The sequence below is a fragment of the Vipera ursinii genome (assembly GCF_947247035.1).
Source record: "Vipera ursinii genome assembly, chromosome: 9".
Classification (NCBI taxonomy): domain Eukaryota; kingdom Metazoa; phylum Chordata; class Lepidosauria; order Squamata; family Viperidae; genus Vipera; species Vipera ursinii.
This window is the reverse complement of record NC_139523.1, coordinates 4,791,706-4,810,795: the sequence shown is the minus strand read 5'-3', so window position 1 is coordinate 4,810,795 and position 19,090 is coordinate 4,791,706. Positions and strand designations below refer to the sequence as shown.

General features: G+C 43.1%; 3 protein-coding genes across 13 annotated transcripts in view; 1 reads left to right on the top strand and 2 right to left on the bottom strand.

Moving 5' to 3' along the window:
* SPOCD1 (SPOC domain containing 1) overlaps positions 1 to 13,735 on the bottom strand; it is a 42,503-nt gene extending 28,768 nt beyond the window's left edge. For 5 of the 11 annotated variants that reach the window (XM_083369910.1, XM_083369915.1, XM_083369914.1 and 2 more), the window contains exons 1-3: positions 12,750 to 13,735; positions 5,085 to 6,697; positions 3,632 to 3,685 (exon numbers count right to left, since the gene is read on the bottom strand). In XM_083369910.1, the coding sequence (XP_083226036.1) occupies positions 3,632 to 3,685; positions 5,085 to 6,572 (1,542 nt within the window). In that variant the 5' untranslated portion in view covers positions 6,573 to 6,697; positions 12,750 to 13,735. The remainder of the gene's footprint in view (positions 1 to 3,631; positions 3,686 to 5,084; positions 6,698 to 12,749) is intronic. The other 6 variants (XM_083369919.1, XM_083369912.1, XM_083369918.1 and 3 more) reach the window with 2 other exon arrangements.
* TMEM39B (transmembrane protein 39B) overlaps positions 1 to 19,090 on the top strand; it is a 313,404-nt gene that overhangs the window by 172,268 nt on the left and 122,046 nt on the right. The window lies entirely within an intron of this gene.
* Positions 14,102 to 19,090, bottom strand: part of PTP4A2 (protein tyrosine phosphatase 4A2) — a 32,105-nt gene continuing 27,116 nt past the window's right edge. Inside the window, exons 4-6 of the mRNA XM_083369942.1 lie at positions 17,739 to 17,869; positions 16,239 to 16,313; positions 14,102 to 14,383 (exon numbers count right to left, since the gene is read on the bottom strand). Coding sequence (XP_083226068.1) covers positions 14,275 to 14,383; positions 16,239 to 16,313; positions 17,739 to 17,869 — 315 coding nt within the window. The 3' untranslated portion in view covers positions 14,102 to 14,274. The remainder of the gene's footprint in view (positions 14,384 to 16,238; positions 16,314 to 17,738; positions 17,870 to 19,090) is intronic.

Below are 19,090 nucleotides of genomic sequence, written 5' to 3'. Positions count from 1 at the left end.
TGTCACATAAAGAGCAATGATATTTTACAAGGACTATATATTAGTGAGGGACGCGGTGGCTCAGTGGGTTAGGACGCTGAGCTTGTCGATCAGAAGGTCGGCAGTTTGGCGGGTCAAATCCCGAGTGCCACGTAACAGAGTGAGCGCCTTTTACTCGTCTCAGCTTCTGCCATCCTAGCAGTTCGAAAGCATGTAAAAATGCAAGTAGAAAAATAGGGACCACTACAGTGAGAAGGTAACAGCGTTCCGTGCGCCTTTGGCATCTATTCATGCCAGCCACATGACCACGGAGACGTCCTCGGACAAGCGCTGGCTCTTCGGCTTTGAAACAGAGATGAGCACCGGCCACGAGAGTTGGAAACGACTAGCACGCGTGTGCGGGGGAACCTTTACCTTATATATTAGTACTGTAGATTGTAAATTTATGTTGTAGGTAAAAGAATAGAAAAAAGCATTTTGTTAAAAAAAAACTTTTGTAAATATAGCTCTTTAGGGGATGCCAGGGGAAAAAAACTCATTAAATACAAGAGACATCACACCACAAGATTCTCACTTTGGGATCCAGATGTTTATTTAAATTTAGAGCACACAATAAGTACTTACATACCACAACCCATTGCAATGGGGACCAAATGTACAAGCAGTCAAAGGATTGACGGCTGATGACCAATTTGCTCCGACCTCTTTTTAGTGCCACTCTTTTATTCCTTAAAACCGCAAACACATGGCTTCTGAGATTTCAATCACTAAATCAGTTCCTCGACCTTTCTTCTGACCACATCTTTTTGCTTTTGCAAAAACAGTTACTCAATTCCCATACAATCAAGTCTCGTGTTCTAATTATAAAAAGAAATATGCAAGATTGCAAAAGCACAATATTGTGCAAAAGCCACAGTTCTGGTTTCAAATATTTCTAAAGTAGGCATAAGGCCTTAGCTTAAACAATATGTAATTAATACCATTATTATCCATCAGGAAAGCTTCAGCAAATACAAGCGGAGGTTAATAAAACTATTTTTCTCATAGGGAAGAGGAAGTTTTAAATTTCTAGTCAGCAATCCTAAAATAGTTCTACTGGATCCAGAACTAAATGCATGGGTGATTGGATTTTTATCAATTTTATTGTAAAAACCGGTTTCCTGCATTATGTGTGGATGTTAACAGACAAGGATGTCAAGACTAAAGCTTACACATGAAAACATTCTTAACAATTTCTTCCCATTCTTTCACCTATAACATAAATATAAAACCTATATTATAGATAGTCCTCAACTTATGCTCTTAATGGAGCCTGCCCATTACAGTCGTAAATTGTGACAATCGTAAAGCGGGTCATCACGTGACTGATTCTTTTTTGCAGTTTCATACAGTTTTTCCACCCGCTGTTCGCTATGGGATGTTTTGGCCGTTAACTGGAATTAAATTTATTTATTTATTTATTTATTTGTTTTTATAAACCGCCCTTCTCCCGAGGGACTCGGGGCGGTGTACAGAGTAAGATAGGCAAACATAATGAAACAGTATTGAAAAACAATAATCAAAAACAAACTAGGACCCCAATTAGAGCTATCAGGCCAGGCCGGACTGCTGGAATAGGTAAGTCTTTAAGTCGCGCCGGAAGGTGCGGAGGTCGGGGGCCATCCGGAGTTCAGCTGGTAAGCAGTTCCAGAGGGCTGGCGCACCCAATGAGAATGCCCTCCCCCTGGGGGCTACCAGCCGACATTCCTTGAGCGGTGGCACCCTGAGGAGGCCCTCTCTGTGGGAGCGCACAGGGCGGTGGGGTGTTGACATTGGCAGAAGGTGCTCCCGTAGCTAGTCCAGACCCATGCCATGTAGGGCTTTGAATGTCATTGTTAGCACCTTGAACTTCACTCGGAAGGCAACTGGAAGCCAGTGCAGCGCACGGAGGAGAGGTGTGACATGGGAGTATCGGGAGGCTCCCAAAAGTGTTCGTGCCGCTGCACTTTGCACCAGTTGAAGCTTCCGAGTGGATCTCAAGGGCAGCCCCATGTAGAGAGCGTTACAGTAGTCTAGGCGAGAGGTCACAAGGGCCTGGGTGACTGTACGTAAGGCATCCAGGTCCAGGTAAGGTCGTAGTTGGCACACCAGTCGAACCCGGGAGAAGGCCCCCTTGGTCACAGCTCCTATGTGATCTTCCAGGGAGAGCTGTGAGTCTAGGAGGACACCCAGGTTGCGGGCCCTATCAACAGGGGGTAATAACTCATCCCCGATGTTAAGGGGTGGAATGATCTGAGTATCCTAGCTTGCCGGTACGTACAGCCATTCAGTCTTGTCCGGGTTGAGTTGAAGCCTGTTCCTCCCCATCCATTCCCGGACCGCTTTCAGGCAGTGGGACATCACGTCGAGGGCATCACTGATGCTGTTTGGAGTTGAGATGAAAAGCTGGGTGTCATCAGCATACTGATGGTACCCTACTCCAAAGCTGCGAATGATCTCACCCAGCGGTTTCATGTAGATGTTGAACAGGAGAGGCGAGAGGACCGACCCCTGAGGGACTCCGCAAACGAGAGGCCTCGGGGTCGACCTCTGTCCCCCTGCCAGCACCGACTGCGAGCGACCCTGGAGAAAGGAAGAGAACCAACGCAGAACCGTGCCTCCCACTCCCAGTCCCCTGAGGCGCCGCAGCAAGATACCATGGTCGATGGTATCGAAAGCCGCCGAAAGGTCTAATAAGACTAGGACAGAGGAATGGCCCCTGTCCCGGGCTCTCCAGAGATCATTCATCAGAGCGACCAATGCCGTCTCCGTGCTGTAGCCCGGCCTGAAGCCCAACTGGTACGGGTCTAGATAAACCGCTTCATCGAAATACCAGTTTTCAACAAAAATATCGTAAATTTTGGTCACATGGCCGTGGGACACTACAATGTCCTACACAGAATGACCACGGGGTTTGCTTAACAGTCACCACAAAAAGGATATCATGACATTGGACTGATCATGTGATCATCAGCTTAACAAACAGCATGACTTACAAACATAATTCTGACTCAATTACAGTCGTAAGCCAAGGATTACCTTAAACATTTGGCTCTTTGAATTGTTCTGGAACTCTTGCCTCCAAATGGGATCATTGTTGTCATGGTAACACCAAGACCACTAAGAACTAGTAACTCCAGAATTTGCACTTTAGATAGCAGTTTGAACCTGGAAGAAGACATCCGTGCTGCACGTTTAGCAATTACTCCAGTGGGGAAGTTTAATCAAAGGCAGTTTCTATCTATTAAAAGTAAAGGTTCCCCCACACATGCGTGCTAGTCATTTCCAACTCTAGGGGCCGGTGCTCATCTCCGTTTCAAAGCCGAAGAGCCAGCGCTTGTCTGAGGACGTCTCCGTGGTCATGTGACTAGACTAGACGCCAAAGGCGCACGGAACGCTGTTACCTTCCCACCGTAGTGGTCCCTATTTTTCTACTTGCCTTTTTACGTGCTTTCGAACTGCTAGGTTGGCAGAAGCTGGGACGAGTAACAGGCGCTCACTCTGTTACGCGGCACTCGGGATTCGACCCGCCAAACTGCCGACCTTCTGATCGACAAGCTCAGTGTCCTAACCCACTGAGCCACCGCGTCCCTTTCTATCTATTATCACGCTGCAAAAAAGAAAAGGAACTTACATAAAAGACCATTTTTACACTCCGAGACTGACACAGCGGCAAGCTTTCTTCTTCCTTGGAAAGAACAAACCAATCTTAAGTCATCTTTTCATATTAGCTTTATCTCTTTTTTAGTGACCTGTTTACACCAAAGGATCGTCTCCTGATCTTTTCCCCTCAAATCCATCATCAAAATCAAACACAAAACATGCTTCTGACTCTTCCATGGGCACTCGGTCCAAATAAGGATGTTTCTTAGACTGCTGTCGATTTCAAATTTCCCTTCTCTGAAGGATGGACTGAAATTGGTATCTAAGAAATGGCATACTGACACTCTCCATTGGAGATTCTCTTTGACCAACCAAATGTAGGCTAAACGTGACCACAGAAACAGGTGCTAGAACATTTATGTTGATGATTAAAATTAACATAGTTTGTTGGGTGCATGCTGATAATTGACATTTAGGATCTTAAGCATTTACATTTTAATTGCCTCGCGAAACCTAACTAAGCAAATAATGGCTTTAATAACTGGCACTAATAATGGATAGTATAAAAGACATTGTTGGCAATTAACTGTTAACCAGGGGCATCTGCAGGAGAACTCAAAGTCAAAATGGAAGCCATGGTTATATGATCAATGTCGCCATCTCAATTTTTTTAATATCTACAGATACAAACACATAAACCCTGGTGTTAACCAAAGGTAGGAGCAAGAAGCAATGGAGAAATCACAAAAGGAAAGTGCAAAGGTAGACCTCCAACTTATGGCCTTTTTTCTTTAGCAACTGTTCAAACTTGCAACAGCACTGAAATAGAGGACTTATGACCAGTTCTCGCATTTATGACCACGGTCACGTCATCAGTTTGGTTGCTTGCAGCATGTCCTTATGATGGTTGCATTGTCCCAGGATTATAAAAATCATCATTTGAGACACATATGGAGATTCTCAATCATCATCCAGGTCATGGTTGTCCCAAAGTTTCTTTTCCAAAACGGAACTGGACTTTCTGGGGTTTTTTTTTCCTTGAAAACATTTCGCTTCTCATCCAAGAAACCAGAACTAAAGAAGCTTCTTGGATGAGAAGCAAAACGTTTTCAAGGGGAAAAAAACAGCAAGAAAATCGAGTTGCCTTTTGGAAAAGCAACTTTGCGACACCATTTGAGACCTTCCCAGCCAGCTTCCGACAAACAAAATCAAGGGGAAAAGCCAGATGCCCTTAACAGCTACAGAAAGGCAACAAAGGATCATAAAATTGGCCCTGACTCATTTAACAACTGCCTTGCTTAGCGACAGAAATTCTAATTCCAGCTGCGTTCCTAAGTCAAGGGCTAGCTTTGTATTTTGAGACTGTCTTAACTACTGTTTCTATATTAAGAATCTGGTCACATTTGATCCAGCCCAGAGTGCACAGGGGACATTTTCCCAAACTGAATTGTTACCCTCCATAAAGACAATAGCTACGATCATACTCCCACAGAAATATTTTCTTCTGCTGGTGGACAATCCATAGTTTCTTTTTCATTGCTGAAGAAATTGACTTCTTTGTCTTCAACTGACATCGTTGCTTTTTTAATCTCAGTTTGTATGAAGGCTCCACCACCACCACCATCATCCTCATCATCTGGATAGTTCTGGCCTGTTAAGTTGCCCTCTGGCACTAAACATTCAGCCCCGTGATCTGAAAGGCCACCTCCATATACAACATTTCCAGAATTTCCTTCATAGGCTACACACACCAGAGCTTCATCGTATTGAACGTCATTGCTTTTTAGCAGAAAGCAGAAGCTCTCTACATCTTCATTGCTATCCTCCTCTTCAAGGATCACTGGATCCTCATGGATCTTTTCAGTTAACGTGTTCAGACAGAGACCCATCATTTCCTTAACTGGCAGCTTGATTTCACTCATGTTGGAAGTCCGAGTCTGTATGCCTAACTTAAGATCTGACAACGATGAGACCGGTTCAGATACGTGACATTGGTCCCCTTGGTCAGCTTTTTCATCGGTCAAGATCATTCTGCTAATCGATGTTTTGGAGAATGCGTCGCTGCTAAGAGCAGGGATAATTTCCCTATTCTGCAAAACTCCTTTATCAGAGACAGAGATGGAATTTAGGCTGTGGGGTTGGGTTACATCTCCAATAGTTGTTTCACTTGATCCTCCCGAGAGCTTCATCTCCACATCTTGACCGTCTTCTGCTTTATAACAGGCATGTCCCTCCTCTGCGTCTCTGACCTTATGGCTCCCAGATTCCATACATTTTTCAATTGGTTCAAACCATTTCGTATTCCATTTCTCTGCATCAGAAACCGGAACAGGAACGTTTTGAAAGTTTTCTTTCCTTTCTCCATCTGTTTTGGCCCGACAAGGATCCATTACTGTATTTTCATGGTTTTGTTCAATGAAAGAGAATGTTGCAAACAAGCTCTGATCGCTCACGGCCAAGAATTTTGAAGATTTGGCTCCATTTCCAGATTTTCTAATGTCACAACCGGAATTTGTTTGCCCAGGCTCCAATTCTCCAGAACATCCCCCTGCTTCTCTACAACTATCCACCTCTGTGGTGCCCCTCTCTGCTGTGTCCTTTTCTCCCTTTTCTAGCAATGCCCCAACATTTGGAATTTGAAAAGACTTCTTTAGCGTGGGAACACAATTTTTATCCAATATGTCATATAGTCCGACTTGTAGTTTTCTAAAAGCGGCAAACTTCTTGTGCTGTGTTTGTGGTGCCAATTGCTTTCCCTGTGGAGTTCTTAAACAATAATTATGCTTTTTTTTCCTTCCATGGTTGATATTTTTCAACAGTACAAAAGATGGCTTTATTATTGAATTCTGCTTTAAAGATTTCTTTCGGCTTCCGCAAGATGTTGATAGTATTTCTGAGGTCAAACCAATCTGTTTTCTACTGTTTTCTTTCTTTGTTCGTGCTTTTTTGGAATGATATGTTGTAGGTTCCATTTGTAATTTCTCTCACTGATGCTTTTCGTAGTGGAAAAAAAAAGTTCCTCAGCGTATCCTTTCCTTGCAAGGCAATTGCTATTTCGTGTTCTTTTCTCTGCACAATCCTTTAAAGATTATGGATTCTGTATTGTGAAAGGAACAAAAATCAAATACAGATACAGCAGTCTTTCCCCCTTATTTCGTTTATGTATTTTCCCCCCTTCCCATCATCTCTACCAGCTCTGAGGGTAAAATCAGAGCCATGTCTTTAAATGAAGATGCATCAAAAGCACATAATTTCACTCTTTCAGACTCTTTTTGTCTTCTTAAGATAAAAAAGAAATATCTCCCCTACTTGCTCCCTCCCTTGTGCAAACTTCAACCATACTCCGTTCAGTTCCCTACTTTGCTTCTCTTTTAAAAGAGGAGCCACCAGCTTTCACAAAAGGAAAACAAAGCCAAGCAAAAATGCGTACAATTTAGGGTTTAAGAAAAAGGAAACATAAGCAAATGAAAAATTACATGACATTTTAAAACTGACAAGAAATCAAAAGCAAAAGCAAACCTAGAACTAAGGAGAAACTTCCTGACAGTTAGAACCATTAACCAGTGGAACAACCTGCCTCCAGAAGCTGTGAATGCTCCAACACTGGAGGTTTTTAAGAAGAGACTGGACAGCCATTTGCCTGAAATGGTATAGGGTTTCCTGCCTGAGCAGGGGGTTGGACTAGATGACCACCAAGGTCCCTTCCAACTTTATTATTATTATACTGTAAGTGTCCCTGAAGAATGTTGGATCATTATTGAAAGGTATTATGTAAAGGTATTTCTCATCCTGGATTCTCAAAACAAGCCTTCCTTATTAGGTCATCTTTTTCCATTCTCACCTTCTATAAAGGTAAAGGTAGAGTTTCCCCCTCACATGCGTGCTAGTCATTTCCAACTCTAGGGGCCGGTGCTCATCTCCATTCCCCATGCTGGCTGGGGAATTCTGGGTGAAGAAGCACAACCATTTTAAAGTTGGGAGGTTGAAAAATATTGTCCTAGGCCTAGAATGTCATTTTGCTGTTTTCCTAATCATAAATTTTGCTTATCAGGGCTTTCTTTGATTGGTAAGATTATCATACCCTCAATATGCAAAATAATAAGTGTGTGTGTGTGTGTGTGTGTGTGTGTGTGTTTGTATTTGTAAATAACATTGGGAAAGCCGGGATGGAAAAGTTCATTTAATTCATTTACTTGATTAAAATTGAATATTTTTATTTATTTATTCCTCCACTGAAAATACGAAGGAAACAAAATATATTGTTAAAATTTACAGTCCAGTTAACAGTCCAGTCCAGGCACAACTCGTGGTGTTTGCTCAGCGTGGAAAAGTGGATTTCTCATCTACCTGAGAGATCTGGGGAGTTAGCCCGAATTACAAGCCATTATTTGCTCGTGCCACCAAGCTTTCCTGCATGAGGACCCAGATTGTTGGGGGCAATTAAGCTGACTTTGTAATAATGCCGCTTGGGGTGTGTGTGTGAAAGCCCTAATAAGCAGGCATAGACATAGAATGAAGGCTACTGCTAAGTTTGTAAGCCGCCCTGAGTCTTCGGAGAAGGGCGGGATATAAATGGAATATAAATAAATAAACAAACAAACAAACAAACAAACAAACAAACAAACATAGAATGAAGGCTACTGCTAAGCTTGTAAGCCGCCCTGAGTCTTCGGAGAAGGGCGGGATATCAATGGAATTAAAATAAAAACTAAATAAATAAAAATGAACCGCTGAGCGGAACTGATCTATAGGAAGATTGTTTTTTTAAAAAAAGGGGGGGGAAACAGAGCCAGCCCAAGCCCTGAGCAAAAAGCCCGCTATGATTTTCACTGTTAAATAGTTTCCAACAATGGTTGGTTGCAAAAGTTTAGGGCAGGGGTCTTCAAACTTGGCCCTTTTATGACTTGTGGACTTCAACTCCCAGAATTCCTCAGCCAGCAAAGCTGGCTGAGGAATTCTGGGAGTTGAAGTCCACAAGTCATAAAAGGGCCAAGTTTGAAGACCCCTGGTTTAGGGGAAAAGGTTTAAAACGGTATCGCGATCAGTTCTGAGCACTGGGCCCGCATCCTCACGTGCGTGTCTTTTTTGCACGGGCTTAAACCCGTAACCCCTTTTTTTTCCCCTCCGGCTCGCCACTACCACCGCTCGGGCTGAGGCTGGCCGCAGCGCAGCCCGGCGGACGTGCCCTCCTCGCTGCCTTCCTGTGGAAGCCAAGAGCAGCCGCCGAGCAGCGGGAGGACGGCCGGCAGCCAGCCACCCCCGCGGCTCCTCGCCGAGACGCCTCGGCCCTACCTGGGGACGCCCCGCTTGCTTCCCGAGGCCCCGCCCCCGCCGGGCTCGCGTACCCAGGTAGGCGGGCGAGAGGGCGGGGCTCTATCGGCACGCTGGTGGGCGGGGCCTGCCCGATGAGCCAATAGGGCGGAGGGGGCCGGGCCTGGAGAGTTTCCGCGTCGCCCGGCCGAGCGCACGTGCTGCGGACTTTCCTCTGCTGCCACCTAGGGGAGGGAAGGGGGAAGTGGGTCTCCGGGCTGCGGTGTGCGTCAAGAAGCTGGTGCTCCTCAGTCCGGGCAGGGAATGATTGGCGTTGTAGTTCGACACCACTGAAAGGACACCGGTTCCCGCCACGCCTGAGACGGTTGTTTTAAGAGGCAACGCTGCACAGAAGCCAGGAGTTGGGGACGGCTTGGATCTCCTAGTAGAGCCGCCTTATTGTTTCCCCCCACCCACCCACTCTATTGTGCTCCTTATTTGGGGATTACATCAGGGGTCTTCCAACTTGGCCCTTTTACGACTTGTGGACTTCCAACTCCCAGAATTCCTCAGCCAGCCACGCTGGCTGAGGAATTCTGGGAGTTGGAAGTCCACAAGTCGTGAAAGGAAAGGGCCAAGTTTATTTTTTATTTTTTTTATTTTTATTACATTTATATCCCGACCTTCTCAAGAAGACTCAGGGCGGCTTACAAGCTTGGAAGAACCCTGGTTTACATTGCCGTTTGAATTTTGCATAATTGGGGAGTGGGGGTGTCCGTCAGTTTGTAGGGAAGTGATCACAAGAGATCGGGGCTGTAAAAGTCAGACAATCATCCTTAAGATGACAGCCGAGAGTGGAAGCCTCTCTCCCTTTGCAGCCCAGATCTGGAAGCCCCAGATTCTAGTCAAGTGGCCTTCCGGGGAATATTTGGGCACTTGTCTGAAGGATGATGCAAAGGGAGGCAAGAGGAAGATGGCCCGCTGCTTTAAGGGGTGGCTGAAACACGGTGAGACCGGGCGGCAAGCTGGAAAGGAGCTTCAAAGCCCTGGGAGATAATGGAAATCGATTGGCGCTGCTTAAATGGTCTGGATACCCCCATTCGAAGCCTTTCCGTACATATCGTGGATTACTGACTTTTCCCCCTTAGAGGCTCGCCTGAATTAATTGTTCAACAGCCTTTGGCACCACCGCCTGGTGAGCACCAACATGAATCATCAGAGAACAGAGTAATTCATGCCATAGCTCAGGCAAAGAAGGCTGAGAACTCTGACATGAAATAAGCAGGCAGAAGATTAAACAATGGTAACTTTGATGCAGAGATTGGCTGTTTACAACCTTGCCTTCAGCAACCTTAAACCACTCACCGTCAGTTCCATACATAGAACATTAGGATAACAAGGGCGGAGGGGGTTGCAGCCGATTTGACACTAACTCAGGGAGTTGTTTGGTTTTGGCGTAGTGAGGCATGAAGGCATCTAGGTTTCTTTAACACAAGTTATATTACTTATAATATAATATAATGGACTGCAAGACTATCAAACCGGTCAGTCCTAGAGGAGATCAACCCTGACTGCTCTTTAGAAGGCCAGACCCTGAAGCTGAAACTCAAATACTCTGGCCACCTAATGAGAAGGAAGGACTCACTGGAGAAGAGCCTAATGCTCTTCTCTTGAGGGCAAGAGAAGAAGGGGACGATGGAGAATGAGGTGGCTGGATGGAGTCACTGAAGCAGTAGGCGTGAGCTTAAATGGACTCCAGAAGATGGTAGAGGACAGGAAGGCCTGGAGGAACGTTGTCCATAGGCTTCACAGCTAACAACAACAAATATTACTTATAACTGTTCAATAAAGCATTTTTTAAAAAAGAATCCTGATTTATTAGGACTATTTGCAGTGGCCCAGTTCATGAGGCATGAGACCATTTCTTTTAAAGGGACAGCTTCTGAAGAGGATTTCTCTCCTGAAAAAAAACAGTGAAGGATATTTAGCTGCATGTACCCCTACAGAATGAAACTACAAAGTGACAATTGAGCTACCAATATTTGGCTGAGTTCCTGTCATCGTGCATTGAAGGAACAAGAATAGTGACATGTTCCCAGAGAATGGAAATTCTTTCATCTACAAGCACAGTTCCCCAAGATAGCTACAGTTCCCTGACTTTGGCTAATTAGAGTTTATTAACAAAAAAAACAACCAATTAGATTCTGGCCAATATCTTAAATTCCTGTTGTTAGATTGGCTCTTGTGAAGAAACGTTAAGTTTCAAGAAAGCAGAGGCTTCCAAGAATCAATACAGCTCAAACAGCTGGATACAATAGTTATTTACATACAAAAGCCTCATAAAATGCTTTTTTTAAAAAAAAAACCTTTAATTTTGGGAGGCCCAATGGATTGTGAGGTGTACATTGTGGCTTGTTTAATTTATGCCTAAATCCAACAATGCATTTGGTTAATTCATAGCTCACTTCATATCACATTTTTACATCAAATCAGTCCAGTATCTAATGCCCAGATCTTGAAGTGAAAGTTCAGCCATTTAAGGCAGAATGTGCTGGGATTAACACCTCAAGCTGATAAATTCCTTTGTTCGAGCATAGCATTTATGTGACTCGTCATTATGGAATGGTTACCATATCTTGAAAAAAGAGGTTCTGACAGCATCTAATATATGCATATTACTCCTCAAATAGATATATTCAGGCAGCACCAGATACCTGAATACAAACTGCCTTCCTCCTCACAGTCCTCTGAAGGGACAGGTGATAACTAACCAAAAATGTATTTTACATGAATAAAAAGGCTTTGCAGAGTCAGAAGCTTGGGGATTAAGTAAACTGATTGATTTGGTGCTTCCTAAAGGCAAGATCAAAGGTTTGGAGTGGATCATTTTCTCTGAAATGCACGTTTGTTCACCGGTGGGTCTAACACAGAAAAATAAAAATAAAAACCCTTAAGTCATATAGTTTCCAGAAGGAGGCAGCAAACCTTTAAGTTCTTTCAGTCTCTAGCCAGAGCGCTGGTCCCTGTAATAAATTCACTAAGAAGCAAGGAGGAGACTTTACAGTAAGAACTTTATTGCACTATGTTTCGAGTGCTAAACCAGAAATTTGTGCCTATTAAGCTCGGCTCACATTGAAGCTCCAGCATTTCTATTCTATGACAGAATGTGTAGCCCTGTATACCGAACTGCTCCCCCCACCCGCCCCCCAATCAGTTTTGTTAGGTTTGAAATACAAGCTAATATACTGTCATACAATACAGTGAAACTGAAAGGGGAGAACAAAACTATACATAGGGAAAAGAAAAGAAATCCAATTATTTCACAGGTTTTTAGGGCAGAACTTTAGGAAATTTTAAAAATCTGGCTTCAACACATTATGTGGCAGCGTTTTTTTCAGTCAAAATAACATTATTATTATTTTTTAATTCGTAAGATCTGATTACAAGGATCTGCGCTTTTATGCACATGTGTGACAGCCAGAGCAGGAAATAAGGAAAGACAGCTCTATTTGTTTTCTTCATAGAATTATGCTTCCAGATAAACATGATCTTTCTTAAATGTAGGACATGCCGCTCTGAACACTTGTATGTTTTACAACAATGTGGGGAAAAAACAAAAGTATCAAGGAATCTGACATTTGGGACTTAATAGATTTACTAACTGAAATCGGTCAAGACTGCAATCTTACAAACATTCATGGGTGTCCGTTTCCCTAAATTTAAAGAAGTTCTCAATCAACATGCATAAGGATTGCAATCCAGGTCACCCACTTTTGAGATTTGAGTGGCATCTCATCACAATCAGTCTCCACACAAGTTTGTCAGGAAGCTTTAATGATTTTTAGACTCAAAAGATTTTAAAGGACTACTATATTATCAAGTGATTCAGCACAATATACCATGAAATACCCTGTTGGAGAGCTGGAAGGCCGTGTCTGTGTTCACCGACGGAGCAGCTGGAGAAACTCACTGGAGCCTGATGCTGCACAAAGACTGAAGAATATAAATTAAAAAATCTTCAGCAAACACGTTTTTTTTTCCCAAAGCAAAACTGAGCTGGAAGACAAACCGCTCAGCTTAATTGAAGCAATTTGGCAGAGAAGGAACTTAAAATGAACTAACTTACAAGCAAAGCCTCCTGCCTTTCCTAATCAAAATCAGTTGTCAAAACTGAGCCGTTTCCCGATATTTTACACAAAGACAACATAAAACGTACGAGGCGTTGACAGAGTGTGATCAGCAAGTCTCCCTCAAGAACCTGGCGAAGAAGAAAAGTTAAAAACAAGGCAATCAGTGGTTAAGGTGAACTCTATGAGAGGCTAAGCTGGAAAAATGCCAGCAGGCATTGGGGAGCTCAAGATGCCAATGGATGGAGGGAAAAGCAGCATGAGGAGACGAGACTTGATTCAACTGTTAAGATCTCTCCAAGTAGGAAATGTACCACCTTTTCATCCATCCTGGATGATAGTTGGCATTTAAAATGTTTTCACCAAAAACATTCATGGTCTGTCTCTTCGCTGGAAGATGGTGGTGTGTTTTTTTTCCCCTGCTTAAATTGCAGGAAGTTAACTTCTAACTCAAAACATTTAGATAACATGTAACTGTAGACAAATGTTGAGCAATATATCTCAGCACTAAAGACAACATCGGAAATACCCACCGTCATGTAATTTGGATATCTGCACAATAAGAGCATGAAACATCACTGTTAAATGGATCACAACCACCAGCATTATGAAATGAGCCCATGCCCCAACCTTCTTCCTGGTGCCTCTTCAGGTGTAAACTGAAAGATGCTTGTAGATACCACCGAGTTAAGGGCTTCAACCCAGAATACCAGATTTACCGATGCTGCCTCTCCCTCCCTGATACAACCGACCAGTTACCAGCAAACGTAAGACACATACATGTATCACACTATTTCTAAAAGCACCCCACAGGGTTTAAGGCTGCTGCTCACTCACATGGACCATACGAAACTCCAATTCTATCTTTCAGGTTTCAACAAAACGAAAGAGAATCCACTTCTAAAACTAAAAAGTAATAATAATTTCAGGCTAGGACCTCATTAGGGCTCCCCGTCCTACTCCACCATTACAATTTCTGCACATACTCTGGTGTGTTCCTCAAAACATAAAATCAATTTGGTTTTCTTCCACCAAAAAAGGTTAAAAATACAGAAAAACAAGGAAACTCCCGTTGCTTGGCAGATGATCAGACTATAACATGAGAAGACAATCCTGCACTGAAATGTTTCGTTTTAATTTTATTTTTTATCACAATCATTATCATTAGGAGAAAGGCAGAGGAGCCCTGACTCCACGATGGCCAGGATGTCGCTCAATGCAAGAATTACAATTCCAGATTCCACAAGTCCAGAAAGACAGCCATGATAGCGTCAAAGACATCACAAAGGGACTTGGCTTACTGCACGATGCAGTGCCCATTGGCATCTCTAAAGCGTAACCTCATCTTCGGTCGGTATTTCTCAAGATAGAGCAGCTGTTTAGAATTGAAGGCTCCTCTCCTCTTCCTGAAATACAAGAACATTCCGGGCATTAGTATGTAAATGCTGAGCCCTTTTCTAAAACAGAACAGCCCCAAGGGGTAGACAATTTTCTATCCAGCCCTTCCAGTCTACCCCAATGACAGCAAGACACGAGACAAAGCAAGTTAGTGGCATGCGTGCACACAAGGGCAAGTGGATTCACAGATTTAGTTGATTGCTACCTGCATTAATTTAACAACAGGAGAGCCCCAGCAATGGGGTTCCACTGATTGCCAGTTTGCTCCCAGGTTCAAAGTGTAAGTTATCACCTTTAAAGCTCTTCGTGGCATTGAACCAGGTTATCTGGGGAACCCCCTCACCCTAATGACTTTGGTCTGCTCCACTCACTCCAGCAGAAGGGACCTTCTGGAGATCCTGTCAGCTGAGGAATTTCGGCTAGTGGGGTCAAAGAGAAGAATCTCTGGAATATCTTGTCCCTGGAGGTGAGATCCATTTCCACCCTTCTAGGTCTTCCAGAAGAGCCTTAAAGTTTGGCAGGGCCAGTTGGCTTGGGGCCCTGCTACGGATGCAACACTGCTGGAGGTGGTTGATGGAGTTAGAGACAAATATCTATTCCCGTACTCTCCACACTCTTGATTTTAGCTATTTATTTAATTGTTGTTAAACTTAGTTGAAATGCCTTTATATCTTTAATTGTACTATAATTACAATGCCAGATCCAGTCTAAAAACATCTGGCTGACAGCGCAATCGACCAGAAAGATAATAAAGCTTCCATAGAAATTCTTCTTTTGACCAGGGACACAAGCTGGGATGGATGAAAATATCTCAGCAGGAGAGGACAATATCTTAGGGCTCCTTCTGATAGTAATCATTGGATATCCACTGTCCAGCTGTGGTTACCCCTATACAAATACACACACCTTTTTAGGTGTATTCAACCTTAGAGTAGTGGCTATCGCCTTGACCATTATCAATTGGAGCAATACAAGAATTGGACGCCTTGGTAAGGCCACACTTGGAATACTGCATCCAGTTTTGTATTATTTTTATATTATTATATGTATTATTGCAAGCCACCCAGTCACTTGAGGTAGTGAGTCAGGTGGCCTATAAATTTAATAAATAAATAAAGTTCTTCTCTTTGCAAGGAGAAAGAGGAGAAATGTCCATAAGCCCAATCTAAATCAGAAGTGTTAGGATAACATGGGATGTTTTGGGGGAACCTCGTTTGCCAAACTCTTTAGAGGAAAGATGCGATAAAAAATGAGAAATATTTTACAGGCAAGCTGGACTGGTGAGATAAATCTGTAAGTTAAAAACATGTGGAAGGTTAAGAGAAAAGCTGGCTACCTTTGCTAGCAGCAGCCTCTTTCTTCAGTTAAATGTTGTTTATGTTTATTGGACTTATATACCGCCCTTCTCCCGTAGGACTCAGGGCGGTTCACAAGGTATTTAAAATAACAATACAAATTACAAAAGAACAATTAAAATGCTGTAGGAATTATCTCTTAAAGGGTACTTGCTGCACAGACAACTTAGGTTTCTCTGGAAAGGATGTCCCTTATCATCTGGATCAAAAATCTTAAGCAGGGAACTCTCCCAGGGCGTACGGGACAAGCATTCCAAAGGAGTTGGTCAAAACCCCAAGGAAGCAAGTGAACAAGTCAGTATTAAGGTGCTTTTTTTTGCCAAGGCTCGTATGTCCTTTAAGGGACATCCTCCACTACCAGAAGAAGTCTCAACCAAGTTTTTTTTCCCCCACAGCTGCCTCTGCCACAAAACCAGAAACAATTACTTCAACCACTGTGACAGAAACATTGCCAAGAAGAAAGCAAGCAGGAGGAGATGGAATACCCCAGAAGATCAACCCCACTCACTGTCTTATAAACTGCACAGCGTCTTCATACTTCATTCCACATTCAATGAGTGCAAGGGCGACCAGAACTGGAGCTCTGGAAGGGCATGAAATATCAAAGACATATTTAAAATTGGTCCAGCAAACATTCAGAAATAAATCCAATTAGCATAGCCATTGGCCCAAGAGAGTTTCTGCCTAGCAGCAACAGAACACCTGCTCTGATCTCGATTCAAGTTCAAGCCAATGGCTTTCTGGGTGTCGACAGAAGTGATTACAGTTTGTAAATTTTGCTGAAATAGCTCATTACAAATAAATAAGACATGGGGAAGAATATAAAGATACCTTTGCTTTGTGATTAGTTAGGAAGAATTTTTAATGAGCTGATTTAACACTGCAACCCATTGTGGCAATAATCACAAAGGAACTCATGCTAACGGTTGCAGACACCCGGCGCTTAGCCTATCCATCCTTTATATTAACAAGATGTTATTGGTTAAGATATTGATATCTTAAGATTGCAATGTCACCGGCTATTACCATAAAAAGGAAGTCTAACACCAAATCAGGCAACAGCCCGAAGCTCAACACACTAATGCAGACTAAAACTCCCAATGTGTATATTAACACTCTGCAAATGTTTCACATTTGAAACATCCCAAGCTCAAAACAGATACTTCAAGTTTGAAACAGGTTGGTCTGACGCTAGTGAAAAGAGTGTTTCAAGTTCTGGAAACCCGCAGCAACTTTAGACCAGCCTTGTTTCATATTTGAAATGCTGCTACACCTCTAATAACCATGCACACACAGGGGTGTCTTGCTGAGAGCAGACAGATTATCTAGAAGGGTAGCTAAACTAAGCTAAATTATTTTCATGCTGAACCCTGAGAATTATCAGAACCTTGAAGAGTATCAGAGGCCTGTACTTTAGCACTGGGCAGATCGATTCTCATGCTTTAAGAATGTCATAAAGATGAGTGTGTTGAAAGAATAAACAGGAAACAAAGACTTTTTACATGGTTAAAGATTAGCTTAACGAAGAAAAAGTAATGTACCTGTGCCTCAGCAGGACTCACTTCTAAGGGAAAATCTCTTTGCAAGAAGCATATTGCTGTACAAATGCAACTGCTCAGAGGAGGGGTAGAAATTTATGGAGCTGACTAGTCACCTTCCTGCAGACAAACAAATGCCTATTTACAGGCAGCTGCCTTCACTCAAAAGAAACTGGGCCACATTCATACAGTGGTCTCTGACACAAGGGATAAGCTAATTTTGACAGCGTACCTGACGTAAGTAGGCAGGATATTACCTGTCAAAACCACAATACGCCTGAAATGGCTGTTACAAAGCAAGACTCCCTTTCATAGAAATCCACACAAATAAATCTCAGCTTTGCTAAGCGAAGCACAGCCTCACCCAATCCGCCTTTTTCCTCTAGCCCACTCACCTTATGGCCCCCCCGCGCCCCCCAAAAACAGTTATTACGGTTAGTTCTCCTGCTCTAACTTAAGACAACGTTTACCTTCCCAATCCTGCCACGCAGTGCACAGCGACACAGCAGCCTGGCTCCTCACGGAATTTGGTTTTCAGGAGGTTGAGCCAGTCGTCCACAATTTCACCAGGGGGCGGGGCTCCGTCATCAAACGGCCAGTCCTTGGGAAGAGAAGAAGAAGATCCACTTTGGTCTGATGGTCTTTGGTCTGTGGCTACCTCACAAGTTCTAGTCCAATCTTAAGACATGAAAACCGTCTGGGTGACTTTGGGCCAATCACCAGAAGACAGGTCGACGGAGATTCTCAGTCCCCCGGATCAAAGGTGCTTTTTTCGGAAGACAACTGGAAGATACACACACACACACTTCCATCCCCAACCACCACCACCACCACCACCCACTCAGTACTGAAGAATTTTCTTGGATGAGAAGCAAAATGGAAAAACAAAAATAAAGCCCAGTTGCCTTTTGAAAAAGCACCTTTGAAATCCCAGAAGACAGCGACTTCTAGTCCAACTTTAGGCATGAAATCCTGCTGGGCGACTTTGGGCCAGTCTCTCTCTCTCACCCCAATTCACTTCAGAGTGGTGTTGTTGTGGAAAAGAAATAACAGGAGTATTGTGGGTTTTCGCTGCCTTAAGAAAGGCTGGAAACAAACAAACGTGTGGTCCATCATTCTAGGGGGATGCCACCCACTTTCTTCCAAGTAGGCAGAACAGAGTCAACACCCCCCTCCCCCCCAGACACACACCTTTCTTCAAGGCTTCCACCAAATTCCATTAAATTGATGGGGACAACTTAAAACAGGAGGCACACATACTCTGAAGAGGAAACAATCGGGCCCCAGGAAATTTGGATGCAATCCCAGTGAATGCAAATACTGCTACTAAATTTGTTTTTATATCCCAGATACAAAAAAAGTATTAAATATATGAGTGGAGTTTAATCTCACACAGAGACAGAGAGAATTATGTTTAGCTAAATTTAATGTTTATTAAATGTCAATGAAATAAAATTTAGTTTTGAATTGGATTAAGGTCCAGAAAAAATCTTTAGATATACTTTCATCTTCTCAGGCATATATTAGTGTTCATTTTAATAACGTGAAGAGGAAAAAAAATGCTTTTGGGGGGAGGAAGTAGTTTTCTTGGCCACTGCACCATTCTGGAGAAAGATTAAGGCAGTTATTCCCACAGCCTTCATATTCAGTACAACCCCACTTTGAAGTAGGACATGTTTCTGAGAATCTATGTGATAGTCAAATGTAAATTGAGGCTAGGAGTAAAACAACTCACTTGCATAACTGAAATACTCAAGTGCCTGATTTTTTTTTTCTGGAAAGAAGCAGTAGCCGTTCTTGAAGTGAAGGGATAAATAAACAC